Source organism: Uloborus diversus, chromosome 2 (genome assembly GCF_026930045.1).
Source record: "Uloborus diversus isolate 005 chromosome 2, Udiv.v.3.1, whole genome shotgun sequence".
Taxonomy (NCBI): domain Eukaryota; kingdom Metazoa; phylum Arthropoda; class Arachnida; order Araneae; family Uloboridae; genus Uloborus; species Uloborus diversus.
Window position 1 is genome coordinate 46,778,256 of NC_072732.1, and position 25,770 is coordinate 46,804,025.

At 33.7% G+C, this 25,770-nt stretch overlaps 1 protein-coding gene across 1 annotated transcript in view; it reads right to left on the reverse strand.

Annotated features, from left to right (window-relative positions):
• LOC129235110 (PDZ and LIM domain protein Zasp-like) overlaps positions 1-25,770 on the reverse strand; it is a 111,533-nt gene that overhangs the window by 8,684 nt on the left and 77,079 nt on the right. Inside the window, exons 7-13 of the mRNA XM_054868798.1 lie at positions 25,121-25,406; positions 21,828-21,959; positions 15,259-15,502; positions 9,357-9,653; positions 5,477-5,762; positions 2,748-2,934; positions 183-303 (exon numbers count right to left, since the gene is read on the reverse strand). Coding sequence (XP_054724773.1) covers positions 183-303; positions 2,748-2,934; positions 5,477-5,762; positions 9,357-9,653; positions 15,259-15,502; positions 21,828-21,959; positions 25,121-25,406 — 1,553 coding nt within the window. The remainder of the gene's footprint in view (positions 1-182; positions 304-2,747; positions 2,935-5,476; positions 5,763-9,356; positions 9,654-15,258; positions 15,503-21,827; positions 21,960-25,120; positions 25,407-25,770) is intronic.

A 25,770-nucleotide genomic window follows, 5' to 3' on the forward strand; every position in this document is an offset into this window, starting at 1 on the left:
TATGTATGTAACTTCAAAGAATTATGAATCTAAGAAGAATACCTTTTTTTACAAAAGAGAAAGAGAGAGAGAGAGAGAGATTGAGAATATAGTATGAATCACACAAGGATGTTTTCTTTCGTAATGATGCCTTTTTGATGTTATGAACTGGTAACAAATGTGTTGAATTAGTATTTTCTTACCTTTTTCACAGTAGGGAAGTCCATCTTCCAAATAGAAAGAGTTATTCCCGAATGGTTTGCTGCAATACGCACATATGAAGCATTGGGGATGCCACTGCTTATCCACAGCATTTAAACAATCCTATTAAAATAATAAATATTGAATATCTTAAACAATGAATTTTTAGACATAATTACTGATGTCTGCTTTGTTTCAACGGGTAAAACTTGAGTTAAATAAATCCGTTATTTCTGGCAAACGGGATATCTGCCATGTCTGCCTTACAAACCAGCGTAATCAAAAACTATTCGCGTCAATATTCCTTTTCTTTTCTTTTATTAAACTAAGATTCCAAGTACAGTTATCTTTTTCGGTCGTAGAAAACCTTACGACCAAATATTTTAAGTACTTAATTTAAAAAACAACGCCAAAAATGTTTTAAAAAATATTTGTTAGTGTAAGATACATTAACTATTTTTCTAATGTTTACGCAACATTGAACATTTCATTATAAAAGTTCAATCTCATATAATATTGTGCTATTTCTCGTACAATGTTAGCATATTCTGTGACGAAGACTTATTTTCTCCCTATCACTAGAATGGCGCTATATCTTCTAATAGAGGAAATTACATTGATGCTATTTCTATAATATAGTTTTCACATTAATAAGTTATTTACCTTCAAAATCATTATCAACTTAAGCTTTTCAGTCGTAGAACACCTTACGACCAAATATTTTAATTACTTAATTTAAAAAGCAACGCCACAAATGTTTTAAAAAATATTCGTTAGTGTAAGATACATTAACTATTTTTCTAATGTTTACGCAATATTGAACATTTCATTATAAAAGTTCAATCTCGTATAATATTGTGCTATTTCTCGTACAATGTTAACATATTCTGTGACGAAGACTTATTTTCTCTCTATCACTAGAATGGCGCTATATCTTCTAATAGAGGAAATTATATTGATGCTATTTATATAATATAGTTTTCAAATTAATAAGTTTTTTACCTTCAAAATCATTATCAACTTAAGCTACGATTGATATTATGAACGTAAGCTGTCTGGAAACCATAAACATCAAGAACTTCTTTCTTATTGTTTTTTTTTTTTTTTTCGATTTATTCTCTCCATTAAGTTTAAAGTTCTATTTACCATTTTAACTAGCAACTTGCTATTTACACACAACCGTTAATATGCATTAAGATAAATTGAGGAAAGTGCTTTTTAAAACCCAAACTGTAACATAAACAGCAGCTAGAAGTTGTGTTTTTGACACAACTTCTAGATAGGGGGTGCGCCCCTTTAGAGAAGGACGCACCCCTTCTAAATATCTCAAAGATCCCTCCCCAAGAGCAAGAGCCCACCTCAAATGAAAAATGCCCCTCAAAACAGATTCCCCCTCCCCCCCCCAAAAAAAAGTTTCATTGGAACAGTCTACCCCATGACCTTTCCTAGGTGAGCACGCATGAGTTAAGAGAAATACTAAGTTTAAGACGCGTTGGAATAAATTTTAAAGCTCTACTATTGCACCAAAAACCCAAAAAAAAAAACTATTATAATGATATTCAAAATGCATAGATCAATGTTTTTCGTGTTGGTCAAAATGGAAAAAGACCGATTTGAATGATACCTTAGATCTTTGAGAAATTGTAAGATTATCAAAATTTATCTTGATAGACAAAACCGCGTTTATGTTTTTTTTTACCCCTTTAAGATCTTATAAGAACTAAAGTGAAAAAAAGTGGGACGTGAGTGTCGGGAAAAGAAATTGGCATTAAATTTCAAATGACGAAGGTGTAATTATTTGTATAAGGCTAACATAAAAATAAAAACTTTAAAAAAATCAACTTATTGTAGTTATAGATATTGTCACTTTTTTTTTTTAAATCCGTATCTTTTTACTCAGTTTTAAAGTTCTGGAAAAAACAAAAGTAAAACTGTTTTAAAAATAATTCAAAGAGAATGTATTTTCTTATTTATTTTGAATTCTAAAAATATTTTTATGGTAACAGATGTATAAACAAGATTTCAAACAGATTAAATAAATAAAATTTCATCAAAAGCAAGACATTTAAGACATAATGAAAATAAAGACATTTTAAACAATAACTAATCAAGCACTTCAAATTTAATTTGTTTAAATGACTTTAAATTCTCTTGAATAATAATTACTTTGCTAAATAAATGTTGTAAATATTTTTAGTCTAGTTGCTTGACTACATGTAGAAACTTATGTATTTCATCACCTTAAAATTTCCTTTCTGGTGGGAATATACGAAGATACTATCACATAGCAGTTCAAATATAATTGTAACAAATATGGAAGAATAACAAAAAGCAAAGAGGCATATAAATAATTTTCTAGAAAACTAAATTTGTTAAATTAAAAAGAAATATTTTCATTCCATTCCTTTGGATGGGCTGGAGTACAAACTCTAAAGAAACTAGTTTTTCACGTATCCTATTTGCAGATACTATTTACTTAAAAATGTATATCATGGTGAACAAAGCCTTTTTACGCTTTAAACTATCCATATTCTTTTGAAATTAATTTCTATTTAAAATAATCATACCCCCTTAATGCGGACATTGCATTTATTGCAAATAGGTGCCAAGTATGCTTCGTAGCAATTTTCACAATACAGTTGTCCTTGCTCCTCTACAAAACCGATGTCAATCAAATTTGTCTTGCAGTGTAAATTGTTGCAGTGGAAATGGTCCGGACACCAAGTTCTGTTTAGTGCAACGATGAAAGGTCCTCTGAGGAAAAAATGTAAAAAAATATTAGTTAAAGAGTATAGTTCATTTTCATAGAAATAATCACATTTTTGTCTCGACTCTTTTAATTCGAAAAGAAAAATAATATAATTTAAGCGTGATATCTTTGAAAACTAAATACCAGTAAAATTAAAAGGTAGCAGGTGTGTGAAAAAATAAAAGTTGACACTTCTCAAAATATTATACAGTAAAATAAACGCTTCAGACCATTTGCCTAATTTTACATTTACTTACAGTATCAATCATAATTATCTTTACTAATAATAAAGCTGAAAGTCTCTCTGTCTGTCAGGATCTCTGTCCGGATCTCTGTCTGTCAGGATCTCTGTCCGGATCTCTGTCTGTCAGGATCTCTGTGACGCGCATAGCGCCTAGACCGTTCGGCCGATTTTCATGAAATTTGGCACAAAGTTAGTTTGTAGCATAAGGGTGTGCACCTCGAAGCGATTTTTTGAAAATTCGATGTGGTTCCTTTTCTATTCCAATTTTAAGAACAAAATTATCATAAGATGGACGAGTAAATTACGAAGTTATCATAACGTGGAACCGTAACATGGGCACAAGCCAATTGGCGAGAAAATTCACCATACTTTATTTGTAATTATACAGGCGAACCAAAATACCTTTTAATTTTTCTATTACGGGCAAAGCCGTGCGGGTACCACTAGTAATCTCATATAAGAGGAAGAAGAAAAGAGTCATTCATACAAATATATGTAAGAAAAGTAAGAAAACAATTAGAATACTCTAGAAGTAAAGCTTGGTGATTTATACTGCAAATAGAGGGATGAAACAACTCTTTTAATCTTATTGTTGATGATTTTATCTAAAACTTTCACTACGAAACTGAATCAGCCTGTTATGCTGACTTCAAAGCAAAAAAAGTGGAAGCAGATTATAAAAAATATTATCTATTTTTTATTCGTATTTTGCGTACTTTTTTTTTAAAATCAATTAACACCTCAATGCAAGTAGGTAAGACAATGGACGCCTATGGTTTTAAAGTATCCCATTCTGAAAAAGATGATTTAATTTCATTTTAGACAGAGGTTCCCAACCTGGGGGTAATTAGCCCCAAAGGAGTAAAATGGAATTTTCCAAGGGGTAAACTAAGTACAAGGATTGAATAATTGTTTGGTTACAAAACAAAATGCGTATCAAATCTATCAACCTAACGAATAATCTATCAAAATTTATATAAAAAACAGACTACAAACTCTCAGCTCGACTTCCAATGTTTGTACATTCGTTAAAACATCAGCTATGAAATAAATTTTGATAGCAAAACAACAGCTGTCTCATTTTGATTTAATAACAAATTACTAAAAATCGGGTATTTTCTTTGCCTGAATGATTAAAATTAAAATATTTTTATTTTTTGTAGTTTAAAGAAAAAAAATTATGCAATAGCAGGGGGGGGGGGAGAGGTATTACTAACATATTACCCAATTTTTGGCTAATAGCCGTATAAAGGTTGGGAATAAAATCAAAAAATGAAGGTACTGTGTGGCTAAAGTTGAAGAGATAATCTTTATAGTTCACGTCAGTTATAACCACGTCAGTGCATTTTGGAGTTTCCCTCTTAAAAAGCATCATTCTAATTTCACGATAAAATCCACCGTGTCCATGGTATGTTAAAAAAAATAGCGTACTTCATAACAAAATGGGAAGATTGGAAAATTGCTTATAGGGATGATTGAATCAAGTCCTGGTGAACTGCAAAATATTATGTTGTATTCATTAAAAAAATTTTAACAACTGCTTTTTGTAAAACGAACTAAAAATATGTTTAGAATTTTTTACCAGCACAGTAACTCTTCCTTTTTTACTTCCTTTTACAAAAATGGAAGTATTGTATTCGCGAAAAAAATTTCACTCAAAAATCAGCCTTAATTTCCATTTTTCTCCCCCCCCCCCCCGCAATGAATGTTGAGTTTTTTTTCCGACCCGACCACACGTGGATATATGCCTAGGAACCTACAGACACTCGAAATATCCATTTTGACGACCACCGAGTTAATTACAATGAATTTTCTCGTGACGTCTTTATGTACGTATGTATGTGCGTATGTGCGTATGTCTGTATGTTCCTCGCATAACTCAAGAACGGAATGTCCTAGAAAGTTGAAATTTGGTACTTAGACTCCTAGTGGGTTCTAGTTGTGCACCTCCGTTTTTGGTTGCATTCGGGTGCTCTAAAGGGGGTCTTCTGCCCCTTTTTAGGGGGAAATCATTGTTAATTTCGATGTGAACTCAAGTGGTGTTATAATTTGGCGGACACTTGACGATATATCGCCAGTCTTTTGGTCGCCAAGTTTTTTCGCCAACTTGGCGACAAATTTGGCGATTTTTTTTTTAAAATCTGGTTTTAATTTGGCCACTGTTGGTGATATTTAGAGAGTAAACTATTGAATTACATTAAAACTGACAATAATGAGAAAATGACATTAAATTGGAGTAAAAGGAAGTCACATGATGCACACATCAGCTCGTTTTTAAATGTATTTCAACATCTCTACGTTACCTTATAGGTTCCCCACAATCGGCACAAATTGGTATACGTCCAGGAGTTAGCTCATTCATTAGCTGACCTCGGCCTTTCTTTGGTGCAGGCTTAGATCCAGCCCCGGTTGGCACACCAGGCTGAGCTGGAGTCGGAGTTGGCTTCAAATCTACAACTGGTGGAAGTACTGGTGCAAAGTTTTGAGCCTGAGGAATAGAAGGCATGCTTGGAGCAGGTGGAGCTTGTTGGACTGGTGGTGCTGGTGGAGCCTGTGGCGCTTGGATTTCTTCTTTCATAAGTTCAGGAGCTGTTTGTTAACGATATAATTAATTTAAATGAAGTATTTACTCGACACAAAACATAATAATATTTTCTTGAATATGAAAAAATAAATAAAATTCTTTGAAAATTGTCTTTATATGGTTTTTATCAGTTTGAAAATAATTTTTATGTTCTATTGCTTTTAGCGAATTAACCAAATCTGTCATGGAATTCTTCTTTTTAAACGTCGTTTTTTCTGAAAGTTAATGGATTTACAATAGCATAAGGTTGTTTTTTTGGTCCGTAAAGAATTGTTTGAAATCAAAGTTACCCCAGGAAATTGAAAAGATTTTATTTGTCGTTTTCGTTTTAGAAATCGGAAGAATGTATTTTTTTTTTATAAACAACACAGTTTTCAGTGCCACTAAAGGATAAAGTCTTTTACCTTTTACAAAACGTTTTCTTTATAACCTAATTCTTAAAAAAAAATTATTAAATGAAAACAAAAAACCTGACTGCGCAAAAACCAAAACTAAAAAGCAAAAAATATAAGCCCAGTAGTTTAGAATTTTATTAAGTATTACTGAATAACTACTCCAATGAAATAGTTTTATAATCGATACAAATGTAAGACAAATCATAAATTCAAAAGCAGAATAGAATGATCAACAGTCGGGCCCATTCCTTTTTGACCAATCAAGGAAACCCGTCAAAGTTCAATGGGCCCCGACTGTTGATCCTTCTATTCTGCTTTTGAATTTATGATTTGTCTTATGTGCGTATCGATTATAAAACTATTTCATTGGAGTAGTTGTTCAGTAAAAATTAATAACATTCTAAACTACTAGGCTTATATATTTTTCTTTTCAGGTTTTTTTTTTTTTTTTTTGGTTTTTACGCAGTCGGATTTTTTGTTTTATTTAATAACTATTTTGTATTTTACCCTTTTTAGTTAATTTTCATAGATTTAGTTATTATAATCATAAGACGGCAAATTTCGAAATCTTGTCATTTTGTTGAGAAAGTGAATATATTGTGAGGATTATTAAGTAACTTGCGGTGGTCTAAACTACTGATTATTAGTCCCTCTAGGGACCTCATTCGGCTTAAAGCAACATATGCTTGACCTTTTGCAAAAATGCGCGAACTTAAGTCAACCACAGCTATATTAGCAGCGCGGAAAAGTCGTCAGGCAAAATCTTTCTCCCAAAACTAAAAACGCCCGTCAAAAGAGTGAGTACAAGTCGCGAACTCAGTCTCCTGAATCACGACAAAACAAATGCAACATGTTAGAGATGAAAATCGAATTAGTAGTAGTACTTAGTAAACAAAAAAATTCAGGCAGTGAAAACGCTACCTGCATTTGTCGCACGCTTTGTAGCACGCAAGTAGCGTGCGACACGACGTTGACGCCATTGACGACATTGACGACGAATCGACAATATGGCGACTGGTTGTTGATATGGTGAATTTTGGTTACTGTCATGACACTCCTAAGTTTAAGACAAATCGATTTACGTAAGATTTATTAAAATCGGTCAAGGTTTTTAGCCTTGCCACATAAGAACAAATATACATACATAGACTCATAAACACATTACCCTCCTTTGTTTCGCGCACGCGCAGTCGGGTAGCAAAAAGTAACTTCGCCTTTTTACAAAAGTAAAGTATCAGTTGGAAAAAAAAAATCCTTGCCAAGACCTTACTCATCAGTGAAATATATTTTTTCACTTTCGAAATGTTTAAATGCCTATGTTCTAATGTTTCGAAGCATTTGAAAATGTTTGAAAGAAAGGAAAAAAAATATTGATTCTCATTGACAGCTTGACCTTCTTAGCTACGATATGTTTTAGCGCATTCATCAGATGTATGTTCTAAAGAATCTTTTTGAACGAGAAATATAATATTATTTATTTGTCTATTTATTTTTAATATCAACTGAAAACATTCTTTTCGCTTATTACTTTGTAAGTCTCTCTCCCCTTGTTTTTACTCACTTAAAGCAAAGTGTGTGTATGTTCATTTGTTTGTAATTTGTCATAGAAATAACTGTACCAATATACTGCGAAAATGTTTTAAGTTATAATCAAAAGTAGATCGAAAAGCGCATAACGTCTAGTTTTGTTTTCGTAAAAGTTATTGTGTTGAAAAGTTATTTTAATTTAAATATTACTCATCGCTATTTGACAAATTTAGAATTTTTACTCCATTTGAAAATAAAAGAGCATTTTTTTACATTTTAAAAGGAAATTTATTTTTAAAGCTTCCTTTAATTTGGGTTAAAACTGCAACTAGTTGGTATTATTTTAAAATTAAAAGCCTCTTAAAACAAACCATGGCTATATTTTAAAGAATGTTACACAAAACACAGAGCTCTCTACCTTTTTGCAAAACAATGCGTGGGAGACAGACCTAAGCGAGAACTTATGCTTTTTTTTTACTACAACTTAGCCGTAGCACAAAGACATTTCTTAGCGTCTCTTAAAGAACAGCATTCATAAAAGACTGATAAATATTTTCAAATTTTCCTCAAATATAATTTAGCATGTTGGTTATCTAAATAGAAAGTAAACTATCCCCTATCCATAAAAAAAATTAAATGCGTTTCTCATATTGCTGTTCAGTATGAATGAACCTTCATGTTTAAAAAATTGAAGCAGAGAAGGTTGAGCAGTTCCCCCTTCCCCCAAAGTTCAACATTGTTTCGCAAAACAGAGATATAATACAAAGAAGTCAGGTTACGACGGCTTGTCCTGTAACTCCATCATAGGAAATTTTCAGCTGGCAATAAAAACAAACGTTAGGTTTATGGCACGTTCAGTAAGTTCGTGGCTTTTAATAAAATGAACTTATCTGCTGGTAGGGAAAAATATTTGGAGTTACTTATTTTTTCTACTGATGCAGCTTAAAATAATCCACAATTTAAAAAAAAAAAAAAAAAAAACTTTTGACAACATGTGGATTATGTGGTTTACGGTGTAAGCCAGTGTTGTCCTACCTTCGACACGCGGGCCATATGTGGCCCTTAAAGCTAATCCAGGTGACCCGTTATTCTGTTCATCATTATGAACCGAAAACTAGTTATGAAAACTTCCATAACAGCCAATCACTTTCGATATTAGGAACGATTGCCGTACGTCTGCAGCTAATTGGTCAGAAATTGGTTTCCAAAGGAAAGATGGAAGCTTCGCATTGATAAAATAAGCATGTAGTAATGATAACAACATTTTTTAAATTATGATTTTAATTCCTTTTACTATGTTATCTAGGAAAAATATCAAATGAATTAAAATTTTATATGTTTTCTGGTTCACAAAATTTACTTTAGTATGAGGAGCGGCCATGTCATCGTTATACAGTACTAAAGCTAAAGAGAACAACAATCTTACTGCCATTATTATTCACGGCTTGATAGCTGATTAGCTTCCCAATTGATTATTATAAACTCATTATGTTTTTTTTATGTTATAACTAATTAACTATATTTCATTTTCGTTTTAACTCTTTGCTAAGTTTTTATTGTTTTTCCTAACTTGTTTCTTTTATAATTTATCATTCTGACAACACAACATTTATCTGTCACGTCACCAAATAACATTATAGTAAGACATGGATAATGTTTGAAAAACAATGGTCATACCTGGAGCAGGGGCATCATCGACTTTAGCTGGCTGGGCAGAGAATGTTGTAGGCACAGATGGAACTGAAAACGCAGAGGGTGGAATAGGAGCTGGAACGGATTCCTCTTGCTGTTGCGGAGCCTGTTCTTGCATTTGTTGATGAGGAACTGGAGGCTGTACTGAATGGAAAGAAGGGGCAGGAGCGGGCGTGGATTGGGTGACAAGAGGGGAATAATTTTGAGCTGGTGGTTGGGAAGCTACTAAGCTGCCGTCCATTTCAAATTGAGCTTTAGGGGGCGGCCATACAAACTTAGTTTCTATCGATAGTTAATTGGTTTAAACATGGAATGTTAAGGGAGGGTAAGAGAAAATATATTAGATTTCTTAATGTTAATGTCATGAACTTTCAGCATTATCAAAGCACTAAGAACAGTTTAGTTTAGCAGTTCATTAGCCCGTCCTATGTGTTATTCCGTAAGACTAGCTTACCAGAGTTTTAAGCAAAGAGTGGGTTCAATAGGAGCGATAGTTTAGGGAAATAAATGACACATAAATTGTTAAAGAAATAGGTTCTCAAAACTAATATATCCATACCAATCAAATTTAGTTACTACAGCAAAACGGAGTAGTTTTACTTGCTGTTCTTTTATAAAAAAAATAATTTATTATCAAGAGAAAGTTTGGGTGCAATGCTAAGACTGCGTCATTGTTAAGGTCAAACTGTTAAAGGGTTGAACGTTCAGCACCGACAGAGTCTACTTTATACGTAAGTGTGTATATGTGTATGTGTGTGTGACAGAAAAAGAGAGGGGGGTTGCTTGTGTGTGTGTGAGAGTAAGGTCAAATTGTTTGTCAGTTTACCGCCGTTGTGTGAGGACACTTATGAGTGTGTGGGTGACAACCCTTATGAGTCTATTTTCGTGTGTGTGTGTGTGTGTGTGTGGGTGGGTGGGTGTGAGGACTCTTATAACATCTCTATCCAGCCCATAAGAAAATTTTGGATAGGTCACTACATTTTTTCCTCTGTAATGCAATCATTACAGAAATTAATTAAACAATAAGGACATTTTAATTGTTTTAACGTACACTGAACTTGATTACTTTAATATTTTGTGTAAAAACAGTCTTAGTCAAGATAATTTAACATATTTAGCTCATTCTTAATTATTATCAAATAACAGTATAACGACTCGTGTTAAATCATTACTTAGTAACGTCTTTTACAATACTCTTCCGTTCTTGAAGTGTTTTAAACTTAATACAATATAAGCTTTTGGGGACAATTAGCATACTTTAAATCTTACATTTAGTGGCAAATTGTCTCGAAACAACATTGGTAGGGTAAGTAAATGTAATTAGACAGACATTGAAATAAGTTACTCAACAGGGATTAAGATATTTTACACATTTAAATTTTTAAACATATAGCTCTTTGTTTCTGGGATATACAGTTTAAATTCTCAAAGCAAGCATGCAATTGGACTTTTAGAACAATCATTTTTCTAGATTACATATATTTGCACACTAGCAAATATAAATTAGCATTCCAAATGAGTTTCAAATTAATGCATCTAATTAAAACCTAAATTTCAATTTTGAAACGAATTGCTAAGCTGTGTTTTAAAGAGAATTGGTATTAGCTTTCAAATAATTACAAATAATATAGATATACTAGCCGCCATTGTGGTTAGATTTGCCGCCTTCGGCACCCGGCTCAAGTACCTGAATTAGCGTTAGATTTTGGTGCATTAGTGCTACATGAAAAAGCATTAGTTAGCGTTATATGATGCGTTTTGTGATGATGCCTTAATTAGCGTTGAACGAGAATGTCTTAGTTATAGCGTTACAAGATGAGGCCTTAGTTATAGCATTGCATGATGATTCCTTAGTTATAGCATTACATGATGCTGCCTTACTTAGCGTTATATGATGTTAATGATGCCTTGGTTATAGCGTTACATGATGGTGCCTTAGTTATAGGGTTATATGATGATGCCTTAATAAGCGTTAGATTATGACGCCATAGTTAACGAGCTTTATGAGCGATGTCTTAGCTATAGCGTTACAGGATAATGCCATAGTTTTAGCGTTACATGATGATGCCAAACTTAGCATTATATAATGGTGCATTACTAAGTGTTCTATGTTAATTCCTAAGTAAACGTTATATGATTGTGCCTTATTTGGCAAGCATTATATGATTATGCCTTAGTTAGCGTTATATGAATATGCTTTATTAGCGTTATATGATGATACTTTAGTTACAGCGCTGCATGATGATGACAAAGTTAGCATTATATAATGGTCCATTAGTTAATGTTATATAGACCATTCCACGAAAAAGTAGGGTCACTTTTTCCTGCATATGATGGTTCATATATTCCATTAAAAAGTAGTTATTGAAAAAAGTAATGACGAAATATTTTGCTTAAGGAATCCCAAATTCGTTTTTAATTTGTTAAGCTATGAAATTTTAATCATTATCCTTTTAAACTATTTTTTTGAATTAACTATATAATACGTTACGTGCGGGACAAACCGTTTTCCGTCGAATGGTGCCTAAGTTAGCGAGTGTTATATGATTATACCTTAGAGTTATATGATGATGCCCGATGATGCCTTCGTTATAGAGCTACATGATAATGACTTAGTTACAGAACTACATGATGATGATTTAGTTATAGCGTTATGTTATGATTCCTTAGTTATAATGTTATATGATGTTGACTAAGTTAGCCTTATATAACAATACTTAGTTGGTGTTAGATGATAAAGCCTTAGTTAGCGTTATATGATGCTGCCTTAGTTATAGCGCTACATGATAATGACTTAGTTACAGCACTACATGATGATGATTTAATTATAGCGTGATATTATGATTCCTTAGTTATAATGTTATATGATGATGGCTAAGTTAGCCTTATATAACAATATTTAGTTGCTGTTACATGATAAAGCCTTAGTTAGCGATATATGATGCTTGCTTAGTTATAGCGTTATATGAGGATGCTTTAGTTAGCGTCATATGATGGTGCCATAGTTAACGAGCGTTACATGTTGATGTCTTAGTTATATCGTTACATGATTATGCCATAGTTATAGCGTTATATGATAATGTCCAAAGTTAGCATTACATAATGGTGTATTTGTTAGTAGCCTTAGTAATCGAGCTACATGAGGATGCCTTAGTTATACAGGTACATAATAATGCTTTAGTTGTAGATTTACATGATGATACTTTAGTTATAGCGTTATACAATGATGCTAAAGTTAGCGTTATAGATTGGTGTCTTAGTTAGTGTTGTATGATAATGCCTTAGCTAGCGTGTAAGATAATTTCAAAACTTGGGTAAAATATTGGTGCCTAAGTCAGAGTTACATGATAATGCTTAACGCATCGTTACATGACTGCGGAAAAAAAACATCAAGCAAAAATGTCATAGTGTGTATCTGTAAAAATATTTACTTTAGTACAAAGTGAGGCGCATTAACCAACTTTATATGAAAACTAGGGTTTCCAACACCGCACCAGTCACAGTTCCGCAGGATTTCGGGATTGTGAGGAATCAATCTCGGAATTCCGCGGGATTGACGTTATTCTTCTAAAAGTTAAATTTTTATGTCAAATAGAGAAAGTTGTCTTTTTTTAGGAAGAACTGCTTTTGCTACATCAGTTTGTCGTCATCTTGAATTCCATACATCAATTGTAGAGTACTACAGAGTCACATCTCAATTAGCAACTATCGTTTGGTACGCAAAAATGTATTTTAAATAGTCCAATATGCATCTTAACAAAGCATCGCTCGTATGGTTTGGGAAACGATTTTTGCGCAAAAAATAATGGGCTTGAAGAAAACGTGCGAAGTGGCTCCACTGCAGTTGGTTTTACTGAGGCTAAATAATTCTGGACATTTTGTTTTTTGCTCATGAACTTCAAATTTCGGACAAAAACGATGTCTGTTTGATTTGTGTATTACTCTATCCAATTTAACTTGCCTTGTGGCTTCATTTACGTTGAACACTGCATCAGTGCATGTGATTCATTACTGCAGAGGGTGAACGCTTGTTGGGTCGCAGTCTCAGTAAAGGTTTTTGAATGATATCGCTAATTTTACCTCTCCCTTTAAAAAGTGTTTCATACAAGTTTCTGTCACCTCTTTAAGAGTCGTACTGAATATATTGCAGATTGCTCAGCTATCTCGTGCAACATAATTTTCAAGGCACCACCTACATTTATATTACTGACTTCACGGTGGCAAAGACATCGACAGGCACTTTCTACAGGTTAGAGAGTATAAATAAAAAAAAGTCTGGTTTTTCATTGCTTTCTGCTTGGGAAAAAAAATATTGTGCACCTTTAGTAAGCTAAAGGTTTCGAGCGAATTCCTTAAGTTTGCAGAAGCATTACAACATTACATTCAGGCTACTCCTCTAAAGCCCGAATGTTTCCTCTAAAGCCACATTTTCTGTGTTTCAATATTTTATGATAGTTATTGAAAATACACATTTTTACACATTTTTGCAATTGCTGAACGTATGAAAACTGAAATCTCGAATGAGAATACCAATTAGTTCTCATAAAAATATACTCCATTTTTATTGTTTACTTGAATGGAGAATCCGTTCAGCATTTTGAGACATAAAATTTTTCTTGCTCTTCTTACAGATATAGAGAAAAGGGATTAAAACTTTAAATGATACTTGAAAACATTTTCGTTTTAAGGACCGCCAAAATTGGGAAACATTTGCGAGGAAAATCTTTGTGGGATTAATGCCGCTAAATATCATGCGGGATTCGAGCTAGAAATGGAGGGATTAGAAACCCTAATGAAAACCTTACTAACGCTATGTGGTGATACACCCCTTATTTTCTTGTGGCTATAGGTGTAAATTAGTGAGTGACACTTTAGTAAAGTTGTGCAATAATGCCTAAGATAGCGTTGCGTTGTATCAGATCCTTTAACGTTGCAAGGAATTTTATAAGCCAGGTCTCTCTAAACATGCCTAAGTTTCAGCCATGCTAAAGTCAACATTACCTTTAAAATATTCATGTATGAGGTTACGTAATAAAGTCTGTTAGCGCCACCTATCAATACTTAAGCAGGAATTAAATGACAATGTTTAAATTTGTATCACAAGAAAGCTAGAGGTGCATGAGAGTGCCTAGAAGTAGGGGAATGTGGGGTAATGTGAAATAGCGGGGCAAAGTGAAATAGTAAAATATTTTTATAGTTTGCAGAGCCACCTATTTAGCAATATTTTAACCACGTTATGATACATATACTTGATTCCAGCTAAAAAATAAATAGCTCTGAAGATTAAGGTATATAAAGTCATTTTCAAAATTTCATACACATGTTTTAATGTTTGTGATGTATCAATAAAGTTTGTTATAATGAAATGACCAAGTTTTTGTAATAAACATTTTAAATATCGCTTGTGATCCACTGCTATCCAGTGTAGTACTTAATTAGTTACTATTAGGCATGTTTTGACTTTAAATGTTCAATACTGCTATTCAAGTGCACGCGAAGCAAAGTGAATAGGGCGAAGTGTTACTTATTCGTTCATTTACTAAAGCACTTGAGTATTCATTCATTAGTTCTAAAGAACAGCTAACATGTCAGATAGTAACCAAAACTTCCCTTTTAAAATGTACGTGACCAAACATAAATGAGTCCACATGACAGTTCAAGCTATTGCTCTCTAAATTGTAGTTAGTGTTACGTCAAAACACTTAGTGCATTTAGACACCGTCAGCATAGCAGGATTAAGAAACAAAGGGCTCATAATAAGTTTTGAACGATGACAAATATAATGTAACATTAAATTCCAGTACATTGTATCTTAAGCTAATCTTTTCGAAAAATAAAAAAAGGAAATGTCACAACTTACGCACAATCTTCAGTTCTATGAACTTACTTGGCTGTCCCGCTACCTGCTTATAATCCACAGGAAAGTTTGAGTGAGACGACTGCGACTGTTGTTGAGATGACTGCAATATGTGCTGTTGAGATGACTGCGACACTTGTTGAGTCATTTGCTGTGTAACTTGCGTTGTCCGTTGTACTATCTGCATTTCTTGAGACACTTGACTACTTTGCGAAAAATCTGTCATAGAGGCAATTGAAGATTCGGATACAGATGAAAACAGAGAAGACCTTGGCTGATGATAAATTATTAAACTTAGAAGAAGAAATATAACATAAATTCATTATTCATTGAATTAAATTTTTAGTCTCACATTATGGTATTTTAGACCACATCATGTTCTCATTGTAAAAAAGTTGTGTAACCTTACTCCGTAAAAACGGTGACAGCTAGCTGCTTTCAGAGCAATGGAGTAACTTAACTGATAAAACTAATGTAACGTTACGCATTACACCAGTTTTATCAGTAAAATTACTCCATTGCTATGGAGGAAGCTAGCCACCGGAGTAAGGTTAGACAAAGTGCAGAATGCTGCCACTGTATTTACGGAGTAAGGTTACACATTTTTTTTTCTTTTCAGTTTTTGAACTCATTATTCATGCATTTGCAGTGATTTTTCTTGCATATCTATGACCAATTCTGGCTGTTAAATATTATTCTGTATTTGATTTTTCATTAAAAAAAAACTAATGCAATCATAAAGTATTGTGCTTAATTACAATAATACCACAGTTGCAGTACTTTAAGAATAAATAAAAAACAGGAGTTGCACATAAAACCTTTGCGAAAGTATTAAAAAATTGTGTCTTAAAAACCTAAACTAATGATGTGTTTTCTTTTATACTGTGCTATTCGTCTAATTCTTGAACATTATTTGAGTACAATTTGCATTTTTGTTTCTGGGTAACAGGCAATTATCCAAATGTTTGTTTTGCAATTCTCTATTCAAATTAGGAAAATGTACTCAGGTTACTTTATATTCATTTACTAACAAGGCTTTAAAGCCTGTTTAGCTATAAATTTGCCCTTTTTTTCAACAGTTAGAAATTCACTTGTTAGGAATACCATACTTCTTTTTAATAATAGTTATTAATTATGACTGCATAATTTAATTAGTTTATCTATACTGTTTTTATTTATTACGTTTTCTCTTGACTGACAGCAGCTGGTATTTTACCGTCTTCAGGTGGTACTTGAAAACTGTTAAGCATTAGTTTCAGTTACGGCACAACAGGGGTTCTTAAGAGTCGCGGTAACCTGGGGTGCCGCACGGAGAGCGGAAGGATGGCTCTAGGTGTCCAATGTCCATGGTCTCAATCTGTGCACATAATAGATATAGACTATGGTGTAATTAAAAAAAATCTAACACATTAAAGGATGCCACGAATCGGAAAAGTTTGGGAACCCATGAAACGGTGTGTGTGTGTGTAATAAATTGATCGCTATTCATATGATTTTTTAAATATATGTGTATTTTTTAAAGGGTACTTTTTTTTTAACTTTCTATGATTTTCGTTTAAAAATCCATGTTTTCCCTGAATGACGGAGTTATCATTAATCTTTCGCATAAACTATTTATCCCCTGATATACCAAAAGTTAGAACAACGCTATTGTTTTATCAAAGATCATACAACAGGCAATTAATTAATTTGCACGACATCCAATGAAGTATATATATGCATTCATTAATTTGTCATGAACTCATAGATGATTTGTGGAGCAAATGCTGAAACAGTTGCTCTAAAGCAAGTAGGTATTTCAACATTTCTATTCGCGTGAGAGTAAATAAGTTTCCATTGTCAATTTAATCTATAGTTGAATCAAACCTAACCCGGCAGTGTCGTAATGCTGTGATTAGGGTCTCTCAGGTTAGATTTGCTCCAACACTAGCATCATTTATCTACTTTAAACAATAAGTTCTCAGATTGCATTTACCTTGTTATAATGATGTTTCTCTAAATTTGTGTATGTATTAAACAGCATTTTAGCATATAAACTGATACTGTTTTAAACACCTGCAAGGTGAAATTAACGTATAATAATCGAACGCATCACTACGTAAGAAATTATAACGAAACTATTGTGCGAAAACAGCTTACTTTTTCCTTACAGTATCTGGTGGCTTATAAGATTTCAGTTTAAATCGTAAAGGACCCGAAGCATCACTTTCGTAAAAAAATATTACGAAACTACTTTTGCGTATACAGTTTACTTCCTTACTACAGTGTCAGATGGCATTTATTCATTTCAAACGGTAAAGGATCCGAAGAATCATTAAGCAAGATATTAATTACGAAACTACTATGTGTATAAAGTTTACTTTTTTCTAACAGTGTCAGGGGGCATAAAATGTTTCCATTCAAAGGGTAAAGGACCCAAAGTATCACTTTGTAAGCTACTGTGCGTATAAAATTTACTTTTTTTCGTAGTGACAGATAGCATATAAAGTTTCATTTCAAATGCTAAAAGACCCGAAGCATTACTTCGTAAGAAATTAATACGAGCGTAAAAAGTTTACTCTTTTCTTGCAATGTCACGTGGCTAAGGTTGGGCGATATACCGATGTACCGTAATATATCGATATATATTCATTACCGCGGTAACGATATTCAGATTTGAATCTGTCTGATATAAAGAACTAATTGAAATAATGACTTAAAAATACATATTTATTCATAATTCTTTCTGCTTAATGATCATACCTGCCCACTCTTTCAGATTTCTCAGAAGTTACGGATTTTCATGTATTTTTCCGTTGTTCTGATTACGAGCAATATTTTCAAGAATTTTCGTGCTTTTCAGTATTAAAAAAAAAAAAAAAAAAAAATGCAGCACCGCGCCGAGTTGAAACCTTGAAACCAGGGTTGTCGTAAGAGAATTCACATGTTGCATTCAGAAATTCAGATAGAATTCAAGAGACAGAATTCGTTCGATTGAATGAATAACTCCGCATATCTGAGATCTTCCGACATTGTAGGTTAGTTACGGAGTTCGAGAAGTAAAGCTGTTTGCATGTCTTTCGATTACGACGATTGCGAGTTTGCTTTCAAGGAAATACCGATTGCGTTTTCTTTCGAAATGGTATCGAAACTAGCGGAGTTATATCTTTGTTATTCAAAATACGATAGTTTATTTTATATGACATATTAAGCATAGGTTGCGGAATTAGAGCAGCATACATTAGGATTTCCGGTTTTGTGGAAAACATCGATTCTCGTAGAAAACCGAAAATGAACTTGCATTTCAGAACTTGTATAGTTTTTGCAAATTATGTAAGGAAAAAAAATAATAATAATGTGCAGTTAATTTAAATATGGATGTTGCCCCGTCCCCTCAAAAGTTTACACGACACCCCCCCCCCTAAACATGCGATTCATCGATCTCTTTCATAAAGACTTGAAAATTTTCAAGCACCATTTGTAAAAATTTCATCAATTTGATCTGTGCTTTGACCCCCTCACCACATGAGCGGGGGGAGGGTCGCTGTAGCGAATATTCTTAGAAAAAATTACTGGAGTATTACTTATCAAGATGTCCAAGGGCTTTTATCAGTTGCAGATCCTGATATGCATAGATATAGGTCAACGTCCCCCCCCCCCTTCAAAAAAAGAGGACTCCCACAACTTTAACGACAAATGATGCAAAATTTTCGTGGTTTAAGAAAAAATGCAAAAAATAGTGTTCTTTAAATTTTGACCTCCCAAAAAATATTTGGAAAATTTGGAGACAAGATTCCAACGTTGAGATTCCTTTTTCTTTTTCAAAATTGTTTTTTAATGATGCTTAACGTTCCTCACTATTAGGTGTTACGAACGTATGATATTCGTGCATGCTCGTATTTTATCATTCGGCAAATTGAGAATTGTTTTCATCTATAAATCAACGATTTAAATAATTTCCGCTGTGTTATTACGTACACTCACTTTACGTTTCTTACCCCACCTCATTGCTCGATGGTATTTCACTTGAAAATTGTTACTGAATCACATTCCAAAAAGTCCAAAGATTTTGCTTTTAAAAACTGCTCATTTGAAAAATTTGTCACTTTTTAAAAACTTTTTGAAGACTTCTATTTGTTCATCAGTTTTTAACTAAGCATGTTTTCTTCATTTAAAATCATTTTTTCGCTCGTCACTCATTTTCATTTGCCGCCTAAACTTAATACAATTAATAGAAAAGTTATTAAATGATAATAATAATGTGGAAGGGAAAATATACGTCAATCACTGAAGAAACCAAAATTGAATAAACTTTACTATGGCACTAAATATCTTAGTCACTTAGTCAAACTCAAATCTTGTTGCAGCTTCTAATCAAATGCAATGGCACTTGCTTTTCTTCAATCGACACCGCTCTTCGTCTTCACACTTATTGTTTTGCGTTATTCTAATTACCATGCTTGAAAAATGTTTAATTTTCACAACATGAGTAAAAGTAAACATTATTTAATTACGAAAAAAGGATGTCACTATGGAAAATGAAAGAATGCTAGTAGTTCTCTTCAAGAGTAATAATGTAAAAAAAAAGTACCTAGCAAAGTTTGCCACCCCTGAAAATTTCGCCACCCTAGGCAGGTACCTTATTTTGCCTATTTGGAAACTGGGCCCTGCCTCCTCCCCTATCGTTAAATATCGTCTAAAACTTCCTTGTTAGAGCTTCATTTTCAAGAATTTTCAAAGGCAGAGCCTCAGAGTTCATATTTATCAAACGTATGAGACAGAAAAATTCATAAAAGTCCCTGAACGTCTTTTCTTCCTAACATCATCAGTTGTCGTGCAAACTGTAATTTTAGAACTATAATTTCGAACATTTCCCGAATGAGGACTTTCGTGAATGTTATACTTACGACTGTAGGTTCATATTGTTAATTCTTTTTCTCCGCTTATAACGTAATTCTTCCAATTTGACTGCGCGTATGCTAATAATGAACCCCGCCCCTCTCCAAGCAGAGATCTGGACTGTCCTCCCCCTCTCTCTCCCTTACTGTACAGTGTACATAAGTTTGATAAATACGTTTTGTTGTAGCTGACAAATGCTCTTCCCCCATTTTTTCTTTTTTTTTGATATTTTGATATTTTGACGTCCTTGTTAAGAGATAATGCTTTCATTTGCTAAAATGAAAGTTGGAAACACGAAGACTATATCAGAGTTTTATGGCCTCAGCTTCTCCGGATACCAAATCATGCTTTCGCATCACCAGAGATCTTGTAAACTGCAATTTTAGAACTGCAATTTCGAACATTTTTTGAGGTAGGATCCTCGCAAATACGACTGTAGATTGATATTGTTAACTCTCTTTCTCCGCTTATATAACGCAATTCCCTTAATTTGATTGCTCATATGCTAGTAATGACACCCCCTCCTCCCCATGCCCGCCCGCAACCGAAATCTGGCCTCTCACTCTCTCTTGCTATACATGTGTTTGAAAAAAAAATAAGCAGCGGTGCTAACACCATCCCCCTATTTTTTTGATCTCGCGACAGCCTTGTTTAAAGAAAATGACTTCGTTCACTTCAATGAAAGTTAGAGACACTAAAACTATGTAAGATTTTTGTGACCTGAGCTTCTCCGGAAAGGACACATGGGGGGGGGGGGAGTCGCAAGTTGTTAAGTTGGTAAAAAAGAGGTCGCGGCGTGAAAAAGGTTGGGAACCACTGTATGATAGAGATTAAAATCTTTATAAAAAACTTCCCAAAAAATTGCAATGGCATTGTCTGCCTCATGGTCCCCTACCTTCCCCTACAAGGGGCCCCCTGCTTTTGGTATTACTAATCGCATAAATTGCTAAAATATTTACCTTCCAAGATGTTCGAGGGCTTTTCGCTATTGTAGATGTTAATAAACAAATGATATAGCTATAATTGCTCCCCCCCCAAGTAGGATGGCACCTTCAAATTTATCGCACTTTTCCCAAAACAGGACCTTCTATTGAAGAGAATGAACACCTTTTAAAATAACTTCTTTGATAATTTCAATGTTATATTCAGCATCATGCCCCCCCCCCAATGGGCACGCCTCTTTTAGCTATTATCATTCGAATAAATCTATGGAATATTTACTTATCAAGATGTCCGAGGATGTTTTTCTGTTGCAGATATTATTATGCAGATAATGTAACAGGCGTTCCCACCCTTCAATTTTAGTCTGCCCCTCTTTTCCCCCAAGAATTGCGACCCACTAATAAAAAGACTTAAATTCTTCTACAACAATTTCTCCTAAAGTTTCTGCGTTATAATCTGCCTCTCATGACCCACTCCTCGTACCCCTGCACAAGAGGGCCGATGGCTTTTTTCTAATGCAGATATTTATGTAATAGGTATTGCATTTATATGCCTTCCCACCGCCTCCCTCCCATAAAATATTGAATTTATCGACCTAAATATACCGATATATCGAAAATATCGATCTTTGGAGAGCGATATATCGCGGTATTAAAATTCTGATATCGCCCAGCCCTATTCATGGCATATAAGATCAGTTCAAATGGTAAAGGACCCGAAGCATCGCGTAAGAAATTATAACGAAATTACTATGCGTATAAAGTTTACGTTTTTCTTACAGTGTCAGGTGGCATGTAAGGTTTCATTTCAAATGGCAAAGGACCCGAAGCATATGCAAGAGGAGCAGAAGAAGTAGACCCCGGAGTAGGGCTAGAAGGGGCAACTACTTTATGGAATTCTCCAGAAATCCTCTGAAAAGAAAAAAGAAAAGAAAAATTGTTATTTACTGTAGGTATCAACAAAACTTAAAGACACGGTAAATGATAAAGCTTACACTATTAAAGCACAGAAACTGCAAAAATACTGATTTCATTTGTTACAGGGTTGAAAGGAGCCCTGCGTACAGGGACGTAGTCAGGGGATATGTATTTTTCTTCTACGAAACTTAGAAATTTTCCTGTTTTGAACATAAAAAAAAACTAAAACTAACTATATTTTCCCAATAATATTAACAATGAGTACCCTCCAAAAGCTTTACTGCCTACGTGAAGCTTACTGCATGTGGTGAAAAGGAGCAGTAGAGAAAGTTTCGTTGAACACGAAAAAAGTTTGAGCCTTGGATTATAAGTATAGCTGTTCCCGCAAAAGATTACTTGGCTCCTTTCTTAGCTGCTATTTCTTAGTAGAGTCTCAAAAACTATCCTGCATTGAAGAATCGTTCGTTGTAATTATTGCTTCAGAGTCTTGGAGTAGAATGCTATAAAATTCCGGAATGTCGAAATTGGAGATGGCAATTTTCCCTCCGAGTTTGCTGCTTTTCAAGGTCGGTGGAGGTCTGAGTCGGACTGATTTTGAGAAGAACGAGTCGTTGGGGGGAGGGGGCGTTGGTGGTTTTAAAATTCCAGGACTGGGATTCATTCCCTTCGATTGAGCAGCACTGCTTGCAAACCACGAAGAGAGTTTAAATAATATGTTTCACTTTTTGTGCTGTTGTGTAACAACATTGGTGTTATCATACATTTGCTCTTTGCAAAGGTAAACTTTTCTAATGAGATGGGAAAAAAATCAATTTTTTGGTAATATAATAATTGAAGTATGTATAATTGTTATGGGCCCTATTTACACAAAACATATACATATATACATATTGATCGATAAGTGCTAAGCGTATTATTACTGTAAAACAGTTTTGTCATTTATTTACTATTCTCAAAAACATTAATAGTGGAATCAACTAACAAATATGAGCTATGGAAGAATAAAATGCATCTTTTTAGCGTTGGTTTTAATAAATATCGTGCTTGAAGAAGCATTAAGCAATGTAATTCTTCTTGTTTAAAAATAGCAATTAATTAAACGTATTCTAAGGGAAATCGATTTACGCAGGCGAAAATGATTGCTTTTCTGTCTGATAGCCTGTGAAAAATCTTAATTCCACGCATAATTAGCGAAGAAAACGTCAAGAAAAAATGCGAAAAATATTACCAAGTAAGATAATTAGTTAATACTTAAATTTCCCCCATGAATATAAAAATGACAATGCAGCTAAAATAGCACTCTATAAATCTGTATAAAAAGAAAGGAGAAGCGAATTTGGCGTTGCGCAGATTATCTGTTTCATAGCATTTAAACACTGTATTAAAGATGCATTGTACATTTATATCTGTTTAACATGGATAATTGTATCTTAAACTTTCGCCTCTAACAGCGGTAGAAACAAAGTTGAAATTACTAAGAAACGGTACTAAAATTAATCATGACAAAGAATGAGGAAGAAGTGAGCGTAAAGTATCAAGTAATATCATAAATACTTTGTGTGATATGGTTCGTAGATTTTAAAAAGTAACTAGCAGTACTCTCACGGCATGCCCGTGCTAAGAATTTGAAGGAAGTCTGTTGAATAAAAAAAATCTACGATCCCTTCCATCCCTTCTAAGGTGAAATGATTATTTTTCTTCAATTAAAATGCGTACATATTTCAAAAACCTATAAATCCTCTTTGAAATTTAAAACTATTCGCCAAAACACATAAAAAGATTAACATTATTAACTTTAAAACTCAAAATAATCCTTCAACTGTGTAGTTCATCGCTTGACACGCCAAGCAACCACGCTACCGTAACCCTGCCCTTTATCGAGTAAAATAGGTTTTCTTTTGCAATTGGAATAATATGACAAATGAAATTATTTACTTAGATTAGTAACTTTAACTATAAGAAAAAAAAAGCAAACATTGTAGAAATAAGGAAAACAAAACTCAATAGAAAAATCCTACATAATCAATTTATGTACCTGAATACCGAAAAAAAAAACGCATTTAAAAATCAGTTTGCTGACCACAACAGTCCCACAATAGCGTAGCTATCGACACTGTCGGCCTGCGCAATCTCGAGTTAACTTACCCCACCATCTTTTCGGAATTCATAGAACTAAACAATAAATTAAACATGTAATTAACAATTACAACTATTTCGGGAACGCGGTCGAAAGGGATAAAAAGTATCATATGTCCGTCTCCGGGGTCTAAGCTAACTCTCCAACAATTTTCAGTTAAATCGGTTCAGCTGTTCTTGAGTTATAAATAGTGTAACTAACACGAGTTTCTTTTATATATATAGATCAGATGGCCGAGAATTAAGATTCGAATCTTTTTTTTTCTGCCTTTAACTATATTTTGCAGCAAAGAATTATATACTTGCAGAAACAATAGCATTCGCTTCACTGATTCTAAAGAAAATTGATCTAGTTAAACAAGATGGAGGGGAAAATAAGGGCAAAATTAACGGTCGGAACCTGTCACAATGCAATTAAATGAAAGCAATGGCGATTAAAAAATCCGTCGATCACCACATCAAAAAGTAAATTAATGACCTATAAATATACAAAAGACTATAAGCAACTGGTAAAATATTTTCGACCAAAATCAAGAACCAGTCTTTATGATTTAATTTGCAAAAAATATAACTTCCTCTATCTGAACACTCTAATGTGAACATCCCAATAATCTGAACACATTTCGATGGTCCGGCGAATACATATGCATTATCCAGTCTCCCTCTAAAATGAACACCTCCATAATCTGAACACTTTTATTCGGTCCTTTGAGTGTTCAAAACAGAGAGAGTTCACTGTATTTCTTTCATTAATTTATGTGTTAATGTCTATAAACTTAAAGAAATTTAAAAAAGGTATCATCTTTTACTTTGAGTTTAAAAAAAAAAACGGCCACTGTTTTTAAAAAATGGCTTTTTATGGAATTATAACTACTGAACACTGGCAACAAAAATATTTCCATTCTTTTCTCCCTTACATTACATCTATTCCAATCTCTGGGCCCGCTGATTAGTTTTGACATTTCTGCTATTCCCTTTTTCATGACAGTTTTCAGAGTGCATTAAAATCTTTTACTCACTTTAAAAGGTTGAGGTGAAATACTCCTGAAAGCCAGACCACCGGATGAACTCGGGGTAAGGGGAAGGTTGGCCAGATTTTGTCCGAATGGGGTTGGCACTGTTTGTGGTACGTTGGACGGTGGTAAAGAAGGGACTGTGGGTGGTTGTGGCGTCAACGATGGGGCACTTGATGGAGTAAATGATGGAGCAACTGGTGGAGCGACGGCTGGTTTTGGAGCAGCAGCTACTTTTGGAGCAACAGCTGGAGGTGCTTGCGTGGATTTGGGAAGTGGTGGTGGTACATATCTACAAAAGAAAAAAAAATGGTAAAGCTTAGTAGTCTTGTTACATGAAGATAGTATGCAATGCATTGTTTTTGTTAAGAATCAATTCGTACTAGCATTCTTAAACTAGCAATGTTAAAAATTTTATAATTATTAGCCTTAATAAATCGTTGCCATTTTTTCTTGAATCCGCTTCAGAAATGCGTGTTCTTCTTGTTACTTATAATAGATGATGAAACTTACTACACCATATCCACAAAGTCAAAAATTTCCAAAAAGTCCAGAAATAAATTCGGGAATTTTTGAATTTCAAGAATGGCTAAATTTGAGCACTTGAGTATGTAATTGGGAGAGGTATGATCGTCCCTGCACCCACGACAGAATGG